At 43.8% G+C, this 12,939-nt stretch overlaps 1 protein-coding gene across 4 annotated transcripts in view; it reads left to right on the forward strand.

Moving 5' to 3' along the window:
- The window catches only part of PROM2 (prominin 2), an 84,031-nt gene that overhangs the window by 46,656 nt on the left and 24,436 nt on the right, over positions 1-12,939 (forward strand). For all 4 annotated transcript variants that reach the window (XM_066593076.1, XM_066593077.1, XM_066593075.1 and 1 more), the window contains exons 11-17: positions 1,625-1,777; positions 1,885-2,008; positions 2,105-2,196; positions 2,805-2,886; positions 3,662-3,808; positions 4,328-4,399; positions 8,192-8,284. In XM_066593076.1, the coding sequence (XP_066449173.1) occupies positions 1,625-1,777; positions 1,885-2,008; positions 2,105-2,196; positions 2,805-2,886; positions 3,662-3,808; positions 4,328-4,399; positions 8,192-8,284 (763 nt within the window). The remainder of the gene's footprint in view (positions 1-1,624; positions 1,778-1,884; positions 2,009-2,104; positions 2,197-2,804; positions 2,887-3,661; positions 3,809-4,327; positions 4,400-8,191; positions 8,285-12,939) is intronic.

Here is a 12,939-nt window from a genome sequence, read left to right on the forward strand (position 1 = left end):
AAAATATAACAAGTCAATAACAACTGGTAGGATCACCACCAATACTTTCAGATTCTACACTCTCAATAGAAAGGTTGAGCATGTGTATTCATTCTACATTGAAATTAATTTGGAGAATCCTCCAAACTTTTCACAACTCATTCCAATGGGATAGGGCTGCACATGTATATCTGTTTCTCCATAAATACCTAAAATGGGAAAGGGACCCTTTTTCCTGGATTATTAGGGGGCAATGATCCTACTTGCTTGATCTTAAAAGTATTTTTTTAAGTTTACTCCATAAACTCTTGTTTTACACTGATGCAAAAATGTACAAGTTTGTCAATTGGCTTATAATATTTGGTTTAGTGTGTCTCCAACTGGCCCATTTCTATAAATACTGCAGAGAAAGTAACTTGTACTTATTATCAAATAGATACAGGCTAGAATAATGAAAGTGACAGTCTAGGAGGGTAGATCACATTGACAGTGGAATAGCTATGGAGGGTATAACAATTACAGTTAGGCCCAAGCCCCTTTGCTACCAAGAGCTCAGCATGCTTAATGGTTATTTACCTGTCAGGAGAAGTCCTTGGCACAAAATTTGAGTTGGGACCAAGAAACCTCAATGTACATCTCTGTAGACAGCCTGTCTATCTCACTGCAAGGTTACAGTGACATTTTCTAACAAATTGATTTCCCTGAGTCTTCATTCTTCTAATTTGAAATCTGTATTCTTAAGAGACTGCTTTCATTCATTTTGGACACTCATCAAATATGGCAAAAACATATTGAATGCCATACCTGAGCAGATTGGAACATTGTGAAATTACCTTGGATCATTGACTCACATGAGAGCAAGGGAATGAAAATGATTTGCATTCATTAAACTTTAAAAAACTATTCTAATTGAGCTCTTAATACCCAATGACTGATCCCATAAACTGTCCATGTGTCATACCAACATGTTAGGCTCTTTTCACATTGCGTTTCAGTGACCTGTATGCCATATGTGCCAGGAAAGTTCCTGGCACATACATCAAAAGGCCTGATGGGTAGTCATTAAAGTGTCCTTTGGGCCTACATTCGTACCGTATATGTTGGGGTAATAGACTGCACTATTCCATACATCAGCATCCAGGAAAAACACATATACTGCTCTGTATACATTTTTTAATATGGGTGGCATCCACTAAACATATGGTTTTAGTCGGGTGATTCTCCCAACGAACGCCTTGGATGTTCACAACAGAACATAGTGCAAAAGGGGGCCACTCCAGGTAAAAATGGTATTGCATAGTGCATGACCTGACGAGTTGTGCGTAATATAGGGATTGTCTTAGAGTAGGGTCCCACATTGCGGTAAACCACATATGGCCAAACCCACTGCCCCTGGTGGGTGGGGTTTCATTTGCATGTGGTGGGGCCTTTCTGATAAGTGCTCCTTGAGTGTCTCTGTCATGTATCCCCTCTTCACTAATTTAATAAATAACCCCTAAAATATACAAAGCTAACATATGCACATTTTTTGCAGATGTGGAGTACATGACTTGTTCTTAAAGCATTTCCTAACCTCCGTCTGATCACTACTGGATGTAGATGCCCATTATATTATTTTACATTTCCACCATTTCTGATTCCACAGGTGGGTGATTGGAATTGTGTTGTGCTGCATCCTTCTCCTGATAGCCACCTCTACTGTGCTGGGGCTACTTTTTGGAGTTTTGGGCCTCTACGTATTACAGGATCCTGAGAATAGCAGACGGAGGAGAAGGGATGGAGCTGGCATCCTCTTAATGTAAGTCATTCAGTACTGAACTAGTAGGTAAACCAGAAAAGCTGTTAATGCCAATTACACAAATGTATGTAAATGTTCTTGTAGTAATGTGCATATTCATGTTGCAGTGAGGTCTATCTCTCCTTTATTTTCTCCTGGTTGATCATCCTTTTTGTGTTCATCACCTTCCTGGTTGGAGGAAATGTACAGACCCTTGTGTGCAAAAACTGGGCCAATGGGGATATTTATAGGGTGAGTAAATGGAATGAAAAAACTGCAGCTCCTATGTTTATAGTGAGCGTGTGATAATGTCTTAAGTAAGTGCCGCCCTTCTTTAATTATATGCAGTTTCTGGATGACCCAAAAAATCTACCTGAGACCATCAACTTGAAAAAACAACTTGGGCTCAGAGAAAATTCCAACTTCAGCGACATGTATAGGTGAGTATCCTGAACGCATTTGTCTCCTAATTATGCAATATCCGGCTATGGATTTTTATCACAACTATTGAAGTGGCTTTACACATCAGTCTAAAGCTGATGAAAATGGATGATTTTAACCAAAATGATCATTCGTTAGCAGACTGATAACAGGCTATTGTTGTCTTGAAAGATGTCCAGTGTGTTTGAAATTTTCGGCCAATGGTCATTAGCACTTCAATGTATGTGATATAAGTAAAAGATAGCTCGTTCTAGAGTGACGGTTGGGCTGAGTATGACGGATCATCTAAAACGGTATGTATGGTGGCTTCCTGGCTCTCCCACCCCCATGACAGATCCCGGGAAAGATGAAGATTGGGTAGTTTGATTTTAAGTGTCTGATCCTTTAGTTCTCAGGAAATAGAGAGGTGTCTTGCAGCAGCTTTCTCATTTTTCTACATTCTGTTGACACTGAGCTAGGCATGTGTATAGGGGTATCGGAAGAGATAACTGTTGACTGAACAAATGTTAAATGTATCAGCAGTTTTAGATTCAGTCTAGCACATTAGTGATAATTATACGAAAAGTGGAAATAAGATAATTATTTTTTCTGTATTCACCCCCTCCAGGCAGTGCAAACTTGGTGCTCCAATATGGAATGTTCTTGAATTTAATCCCGTTGACTTGCATACTGCCTTCAACATCTCTCAGGTAAGAAACCCATGTCCACAGTCCTTGTGCATTTACAGTATGTCTTCTATAAGTTGTAAAGACCATATAAGACTACATTACATTCTGTTCCAAGGGGTTCTAGAGAACCTTGGGAAGTGTTTATCTACAGTTGTGTTCATATCACATTTTAGCCTTCCTCTCTGGTTTCCTTTTCGAGGTTCTACCTGTCAGGATCTCTGAAAAATGCATCCAGATGGAACTTACACAGAATCATAGACTTTCATTAATAAAGTGGAGACCACATTGGTCAGTGTTTGATATGGTTCCTATTCCTTTCCTGCATTTTTGCTGGACAGAATAGTGTAGTCAACTGCATTATTGGGTTTGTCAAAGATGCCGGATAGGAAACCATGTCAAAAAGTGACCAAAGTGCTCTCCGTTTGACTAGTGAAAGCTGATTGTTCCTTCTGAATTCTGTTTTCAGCGGTCCAGACAGAAATCCAGGACAGAAGCCAGAGATGTGAACTGAAACATAATGTGAACACACCCTTGTATAGCATGTGACTGCATGAAAAGAACATAATGCAACACTTCACCATTGTGTTCCACATATAATTCTATACTATTATTTGGGTTATTCTGGTTTCAGCTTTAGGCTACTATTGTGTTAAGAAATGAGACATGATAAGAGGTGAATCATCCCCAGCTATCTGCATTAATATCATGAGATTATAGTAGCTCCATGTTAATTCCATTGTGTATTTATATTTTCATCAACCCGTTTTCTTATTGCTTTCCTATAATGTCCTCCCAGTATACAGAACAACTGAAGAAGCAGATAGACAACTTCAATGTGAGCGTGGCTGGACTCGACATGATCACCAATATTGCAGTCATGGTTGTACGAGACTATAACAACAGTGGATTAGTCCAAGCACCTTTAAGTAGCATCCTGGCACAGGTATGGCTACTGAGATGTTGACTGATACATAGGTGGCTCAAGATTATGACCACCGGAGACCTGTTTATATGTACAGACTTCAGGCTTGATATTACAGGCAAAGTTTACATTGAAGTGCATGGCCTGTAATACAAAGCCTGACCACTGCAGTGTGAATGGAGCTGTCTGCTTCCTGCAGAAATCAATTCATGGTATGAGTGCACTGACCCAGCAAGCAGCTGATTAGAGAGGGTCCCAGGTGGCGGACCGTCACCAATTTACTATTGGTGGACTGTTCTAAGGATAGACCATCAATAAGTGTACACTGGACAACCTCTTTCACACTATTTTTAATAGCATTCTTACCTTGCAGCATTTTTTCCATGCCTGCCTAAAACTTTTACACAGTTTTTTATATACCACAACATGCAGGTGCTACATGTGCTTAAGTTTATTGCTATTCTTGCTCAGTGTAACTTGGACACTGTAAATATGACATTTTTAATATCCATCATTTTCTTTTCTCCCGTTTTCTAACAGATGCAAGTACCCCCTGTGGTTCTGAATTTTGGTCAGTATATTCCAGCCCTAGGAATTCTGGCCTCCATGCAGGTAAACCAGAAGTCAGGATTATATTTCTATACATGTTATAGTTGAGTGAATTTATTTATTCTTTTCGACTCCCTGGCAGAGACTATATTAGGGGTAGACGGAGTAGGTAGTCACCTAGAGTATAATTCAGGAAGAGGCACAATTTACGGGTAAAAAAAAAAAAGTTTATCTTTGCCATGTAATATGCCACCATTGTGAAGAATTAAATTTGCCATCAGAAGACAGCTAGAGACACTGGAGGGTAAAACTCTGAAGCTCCAGCCTCGGACACCAAGAAAGCTTGTCCAACCATTTTCCACTAAGATGAGTGGTGGCACATAGATCTTGCTCACTTCTGCCTCCAGGAGTGGCTTGTTGTAGGGGACCACAGGTGGTGTGGTCGGGGCTTTCCCAGTTTTCCTGGTCACCATTGATGGACAAACCACGCTTTATTAACCGTAAAACAGGAAAATGGTCATTTGTGACCCGGTAATCCAGAGTATCTCAGTCTGTCAATAAAATTCAAAAGTCTGTATGAACAGTTGTTAATCAGAGTCCTAGCCTGGTTGATCGGGATCAACAATATACAATAAATCTCACTAAACAGGCTTCAGGTTCGTTATCGCGGACCTGTAACAACTCTACACCCAGATGACCGGGATTTACTCTTTACCATGCCCACTGGTATGGGTTTAGTGTCATCAGAGGTTGGGAATGGAGGAACTGCACCTTCAGCCATTTAGGTGTCTTGACTTTCTCTGACCATCCTGCTTTTCTTTTCCTGAATGATGCTGTCCATAGCACTGTGACCACCAGCGTACCACTAGGGGTCACAATTGCGACCTGCCCCTTAGGGAACGGAGGTCCACGGCACTCAGGGAGAGGAGGGCCATTACCTCGGGCAGCCGGCAGCCAGTTACATGCTGCAGACTCCCCCAGCATGTGGCCGACCCTTCCACTACCAGAATGAAGTTTTAATTGGTCACAAATACAGTGTTAGTGCACTACCGGCCACATGATTGGTCTGGCCACCGATGCACTGACAGTGTGTGATAGCGGAGGAAAGGAGCAGCCCATGTGGTGCAACCAGGTATGTACTGTATATAATCAGATATGTATATATCTGTACATACATAATTATATACAGGAGATACCCCGGTTATACCGGTATAGTCTATATCACTACATACAGGAAGATGCAAAGCCATCCACTGCCTATGCTGTGCATGGAGCGGGCTCGGGAACCGAACTCACTCCATACATGGTAAGTATTGTCTGTCTGACAGCCAACACCTACCAGCAACAGCCTCCATAAGAGAGAGCTCTGATCATGGCTTTTAACTCTTTAAATGCCACTGTCAATTCTAAAAATGGCCCGCTTGGAATTTAAATGTCCCGTACAGCCCTACCGCGATAGGATTGTAGGGGTGCTATCCGGGGCTTCTAAAGGTCCCCTGGTCTGCCAGGATTGTTTGCCTTTTAAAGATATGGTATAATGCAATACCATAGTATTGCATTATACTGTATAAGGGCTTAGTCACACGGGCGTATCGGCGCCCGTGTTACTGCAGGAAGAAGTCGGCCGCACTTCAGGACAGACGTCTCTCTGCAGCGCCGGAGGAAAGAACATATGACCAGCTTCATTGCCGGTCATGTGTTCTTTCTTCGACACTTCGGGGAGTCGTCTGTCCTGAAGTACGGTCGTCTTCTTCCTTTAGTAAGGGCTCAGTCACATGGGCTCGTCGGCGCCCATGTGACCAAGCCCTCAGTGGCCAAAATAAGCAAAATGAAGATAAAACTAGCATTTTTTAAAAGTTAAACCCTTTTTCCAGTCATTGCATCTAAAAAAAAAAATAAAGAAATCTTAAAAATTGGTATCTCTACATCTGTAAAGGTCTAATTCATTAAAATAAATCACATTATTAATCTCACATGATTAACCAGCAAAAAATGTTCCCCAATACAATACAAACTACAGGTCGTCCCACAAAAAGTGAGCCCTAACACAGCCCGATCCATGGAAAAATTATGAGTGTCTAAAGGTAGTGGCAGAAAAGCCATTTTGTTTTAATTTTTTTTAAAGGTTTTTTATTTTTTTAGGAATCACTGTATAAAAAAATATATAAATTTAGTATCACCATAATCGTACTGACCCAACAGATAAAGACAATGTGTCATTTTTACTGCACCATAAACGCGTAAAATAAACCCCCTCTAAAATGGTGCAATTTTGGTTTTTTTTCTCATGTCAACCCACTTAGAAATGTTTACAAGTCTTACAATGCATTATACGGTAGCACTGAAAAATAGAACTCGTTATGCAAAAAAAAGAAGTTCTCCTGTAGAGATGTAACCTGAAAAATAAAAAAGTTATGATTTTTAGAAAGTGGAATTACCAAAACTGCAGAATGTGACCTGGACACAAGTGCAATCATGATCCTTGGTCATGAAAGGGTTAAAGAGTAGAGATGAGCGAGTATACTCGCTAAAGGCAATTGCTCGAGCGAGCATTGCCTTTAGCGAGTATCTCCCCGCTCGAGACAGAAGGTTCGGGTGCCGGCGCGGGGGAGCGGCGAGTATCGGCTGTCAGCAGAAGGGAGCGGGGGGGCGGAGAGAGGGAGAGAGATCTCCCCTCCGTTCCGCCCCGCTCTCCCCCGCAGCTCCCTGCCCGCCGCCGGCACCCGAACCTTCTGTCTCGAGCGGGCAGGTACTCGCTAAAGGCAATGCTCGCTGGAGCAATTGCCTTTAGTGAGTATACTCGCTCATCTCTATTAAAGAGCAATAAACCGTACGCCCCCTTACACTGTCACAGATTGTTTTTGCAGACGGTTGCTTCTCCTATGCTAAGTACTGATTGACTGACACAAAGTGCTCCTTGTCATTTAAAAAAGAGGTTCAGCAGCAGCTGTAGCATGCATTACATAGTCTTGTGTCCACAGAACATCATAGTGCGCACAACGACTGCTGCAGACCTTCCTATTGTAAAGGGCAAGGATGTTTCATATCATTTAATGCTGCACTGCAATCTCTCCTTTAAAGTATATGTTCGTTCATTGGGTGATGGAAGGCTTAGTCAGACGGGTCGGTTATCAGGCAATCGAACATTTTGACCTGATAATTGGCCCATGTAAAAGTCTCTTAAGTTATTCCAATAATTTTCCACTTTTTAATGCAAAGAGTTTTTAAACAGATTTTCTAGTTCTTTTAGTGTTCTTTATGTTAACTTCTGTTATAAAAGACCAAGTCACCCAAGGATAAATGACTATAGAGCAATTCCCAGAGCTCAAGAACTCTTCTGGTTCAGTCACCGTGTCCGGGTTTCTTTCTTTGTCAGTCAGTTATACTCTTGACCTCTTCTTCCTCCTGCAGTTTGGGTAGAATTATTACAGCAGCCATTTTTAGTCTCCGAATTGCCCATGTTTCATAGAAATGCATAGCCGATGCTTCCCCCATTATCTCTGTGACCTCCTTTTAACTTGACATTTTGAGTGGCATGTGATGTCTTAAATGTCATTTTGAAGATAGCTGAATGGTAGAACGTAAGGCGTTAAATGTCAAGGTAAAGTTTGCTACAAACTTCTATTAATCTGGATGCTCAGAATGTCCCCTATATGACCTTCTGCATTCAGGCTTACAGAACAGCTATAGTGGGATACGTGTAGTATCTTCTAATTATTTACTGATTGCATCGACCAATAAGGACCATCATAGTTCCGATGCCGACACTAATCTTTTGGATTGAATTTTGTAATTACAACAAGATTAAGCAAAGCGGCTGTATTTTTACTGTTGGATTATTTTATCCTCATTCAGAGTAACGCAACTATAAGAAGTCAGCTGGAAAATGAGGTAGCTGCTCTGCGAGATATACAGACTGCCGCCATACAAGATCAAGAGTCAATCATGGTAGGTATCTGCAAGAGATAACAAAAAATATCTATAGCAATTAAAACTGTACTTTACTTTTCAGAAGAGGCTGCCGTGTGTACATGAGATGAGGAATAACACTATATCTAATAATAATCTTTATTTGTATAGCGCCAACTTATTCCGCAGCGCTTTCAGGCATGGATAAATGCAAAACAATACAACAATTACAATATAAGGTACATTGGGTTAGACACAAATGGGTTGAGGGTGGTACAGGAGGTGCAGGGGGTGGGGAACACAGGCAATAGGAAATATTATGTACAGATCATTTATCAGAAGGCAAACAGGGTGGAGCACCATATGGAGGGGCGAGGGACTAGGTCAGGAGATTTGGTATGCTTCCCTGAAGAGGTGCGTTTTTAAGGCACGTCTGAAATTTCGTGCATCGGGAATTGTCCGGATGCCTTGGGGTAGAGCGTTCCAGAGGATGGGTGCTGCTCTAGTGAAGTCCTGTAGGCGAGCATGAGAGGTTCGTATTACAGGGGTGTTTAGTCTGAGGGTGTTAGCCGATCGGAGTGAGCGGGCTGGGTGGTGTACTGACAGTAGGGAGGCGATGTATGGTGGTGCAGCGCCATGCAGAGCTTTGTGAGTGAGGCAGAGGAGTTTAAATTTAGTTCTGCAGTGGATGGGCAGCCAATGCAGCGACTGGCATAATGCAGAGGCGTCTGAATAACGACTGGATAGAAAAATGAGTCTAGCTGCTGCATTTAGTATGGATTGGAGCGGAGCGAGTCTACTGCGGGGGAGGCCAATGAGTAGCGAATTGCAGTAGTCAAGCCGGGAGTGGATGAGCGCAACCACTAGCGTCTTTAGCGTGTCCGTGGTTAGGAACGGACGTATTTTGGCAATATTTCTGAGGTGCATGTGGCATGTTTGGGCCAGAGATTGGATATGGGGGGCAAAGGAGAGGTCAGAGTCCAGTGTGACGCCAAGGCATCGGGCATGCCGTCGGGGGGTTATGATGGTGCCAGACACTGGAATGGAGATGTTGAGGGGAGGTCGGTTAGAAGGTGGAAAGACAAGGAGGTCAGTTTTAGAGAGGTTTAGTTTGAGAAAAAGGGAGGACATAGTGTTAGAGACAGCAGACAGACAGTCGGTGATATTTTGGAGGAATGGTCCAGAGATTTCACGAGAGGAGGTGTATAGTTGGGTGTCGTCAGCATAGAGATGGTATTGGAGGCCGAATCTGTGGATGGTTTGTCCAATTGGGGCAGTATAGATAGAGAAAAGAAGGGGACCAAGGACCGAGCCCTGGGGTACCCCGACAGCGAGAGGAAGTGGAGCAGAGATAGAACCAGCAAAGGAAACACTGAAAGAGCGATCAGAGAGGTAGGAGGAGAACCAGGAGAGAGCAGTATCCTTTAGACCAATAGAGTGGAGCATAGTGAGAAGCAGATTATGGTCGACCGTGTCAAATGCAGCAGACAGGTCAAGGAGGATTAGTAGAGAGTAATATCCTCTCGACTTTGCAGTCATCAGGTCATTTGTTACTTTTGTAAGGGCAGTTTCGGTCGAGTGTAGAGAGCGGAAACCAGACTGATCATTATGTGACTTCTATACAGTATTTTCCACTTTTTTGACTCTGCAAGTTGTATATCTGATTCTCAATACTTCTAGAACTGGTGGGAGAAGCCTGCTGCTGTGTTGTGTTCTATAGACTATGCACAAAGAACTGCAGAGATCATGCTCTCTAAGGCCGCCTGCAGACGGCCGGGTCGGATCCGGCAGCGAGAATTCTCGCTGCGGGACCCGACCCGAGCGCCTGCAGAGAGCAGCGCGTACTCACCCGCGCCCCACAGCTCCAGATCTTTCATGTGCCGGCTGCCGGGCAGCCGGCGCATGCGCAGAGCAGAGCCGGCGGCAGGTGAGTGACGTTTCTGTGCACGGCTCTACAAGCCCTGCACAGGAATAGAGCATGCCGCGGTATGTTTGCCGCGCGAGATTTCATGTAGACAAACCGTGGCTGTCTGCATAGGATTGCGTTTGTTAACGCAATCCTATGCAGGCTTCCAGCAGCGGAATTTTCGCCCATCTGCAGGCGGCCTTATTACTGTCTGTAGCACACATACAGACATAAGCTAATCATGTAGGGGTATATATCAAGCTTTAGCAGTACACATGTGTATAAACAGCAGGAATTATCTCAGCATTATCTCCAGGATTTACTTCTGTGAGGAGTGTCTGTCCTGCCTCTCCTCCCTGCATACAGTTCAATGAGCAGGATGACTCATCCTCTTGCTCTGCTGCCCATGGTCTTCTGTCAATCATGTGAGAGCAGACAATTTACAACCAGGTAGGGAGAAATAAGAGCATTCTAGAGGAATTTTCAGCACAAAAACATTATTGTAGGTAAATAAAGTATATAGCAGTTTTCAAATGATCATACAGGCTAAGCACAAGTTATTTGAAAAGTTGGTATCTATTTAAAGAGTAACTACACTTTTGTAAAACTTTTAATATATTTTTGTCATAGAGACATGTCAAACGTTTTGACTAATGGGAGTTAGATATTGAGATGAAGGGCTGCAGCGCTCTTCCAAGTTCGGTGCTGTATTCAATCGTATTTGTTATGCTTTGGCCTTTCTCAACAGCTGAAGATGGGCTCATTGAAGCCTATAGACGATGTTTATAGACTTCTATGAGCTTATTGCCAAGAACAGCCAAAGGGGAACAGCAGTCCGGTGAGGGCTTAAGCCCCAACATTTTAGCAATCAGTGGGGGTTTCACTACCCAGATCCACATTGAACAAAACGTCTGACATCTCCCTATTACATGTTAAGGCCTCGGTCAGACAGGCATTTTTTCGCGCGATTTGCGGATCACATGACGGATGCGCACCCGCAAATCACATGACTGGGGCCGACGATTCGCCGAAAAAACTGCAGCTAGCAGCGATTTCGGCGAAACGTCCCAGCGCTGCCCGCTATCCTCTGCCACAGCTGTGGCAGAGGAGAACGATGTTCGCCCATTGAATTCAATGGAGCCGGCAATACAGCCGAATTCATGAATGGGTGTGAGTGAGAGCTGCCTCTGATTGGTGAGGGCTGTGACCAATCAGAGGCAGCCCATTCAGCAGGCGGGGATTTAAAATCCCCGCCTGCTGAATACTACACAGAGCAGTTCAGGAGAACTGCCGGCTGGACGCGGTTGAACTCCGTCTGGAGGGAAAAGGTGAGTATACTTTTTTTTCTTTTCTTTTACACATTTTAGGATGGTTTTCAGGGAAGGGCTTATATTTTTAAGCCCTTACCGAAAATTCTTCCCGCTCTTGCCGGCAGCCCATTGCTTTCAATGGAGTCAGCTGTATTGCCGGCTCCATTGAATTCAATGGGCGAACATTGTTCTTCTCTGTTACAGCTGTGGCAGGGGAGAACATTCTTTATAGTATATGTTCTCTAATGGTGTCGGCGCTGCTGCCGCCGGCCCCATTGAGCCCATATATAGAACACAAGGAATCGCAGAACGCAGATAGGCGCGTTCTGTGATTCGTCGTGTCCTATAATTTATCGCACATCCGCATAAAAAGCGGACATGTGACTGATCCCATTGCGAAGCATTGGGTCTATATATGCGCAGATCGCATGCGCAGATCGCATGCGCAAATCGCGCGAAAAAAAGCCCGTCTGACCGAGGCCTAAGAGTTTTATGAAAACCTCCAAAGAGGTTGTCCAGTTACAAATTGACCTTTTAAAATTAGGTTAAAATAAGTTACAACAATAAAACAAGTCGGTATTTGCCCATCTTCAGCGCTACAGACCCATGATTCTCTCGATCTGTGTTGACAGCGGAAGTAGCAAAAAACAGAGAACAAATTGGCTGGTACTCATAACCATACTGGCAAAAGCACCCCACTCCCTCCCGATATGTATAAATACTATATCACATATATATATTTATATAGCGCAGTTTAGAGGTTATAATATACCTGATTTAGGGATTAATACATACCGTATATACCGCCGTATAAGACGACTTTTGAGCCCAGCAAAATCTTTGCAAAAGTCGGGGGTCGTCTTATACGGCGAGTACTAAAACTTCCTGTACTAAAAGCTACAGTAGAATCTGCGGTCGCCGTACGGCAGAACTTACCATGCTGTAAGGAGCCGGCTCGGGCACGAGAATGACAGACAGCCCCCCCTGATGTTGCCGCGGAGGACTTCTGCTGACTTGTGTGCACCGGCAGCCTCCTCATCCCCGCCCCTCGCCTGTAGTCTCTTGACAGCTGGACTCTCTGCTCTGTGGGGCCCTGCTGAGAGCGAAAACACCGCGGCAAGGAAGCGCAGGCGATGCTGACTGGATGGTGAGTCTCCCCGGGGTCTTTGTGGAACTTGTGATGGGCGGGACGGGCGGGATGCTATCAGAGGTTGCTGGATGACAGGAGTGGAGGGACCGCATATTAGCACTTTCTGCTTAGGTTAAGCAGCGCTGCTGGTTAGAGCCACCTGATTGGTGCACGCTGTGGGAAGAGGGGTAGTCTTATACGGCGAGTATATCTCAAACTCTATATTTTAACTGCAAAAGTTGGGGGTCGTCTTATACGCCCAGTCGTCTTATACGGCGGTATATACGGTATCTCTGATGGACGAGGTTGGAAGTGTTATAATATTGCTAGTGCTTTAGGGTGGTTAATC

The sequence above is a fragment of the Eleutherodactylus coqui genome, chromosome 2 (assembly GCF_035609145.1).
Source record: "Eleutherodactylus coqui strain aEleCoq1 chromosome 2, aEleCoq1.hap1, whole genome shotgun sequence".
Lineage (NCBI taxonomy): Eukaryota > Metazoa > Chordata > Amphibia > Anura > Eleutherodactylidae > Eleutherodactylus > Eleutherodactylus coqui.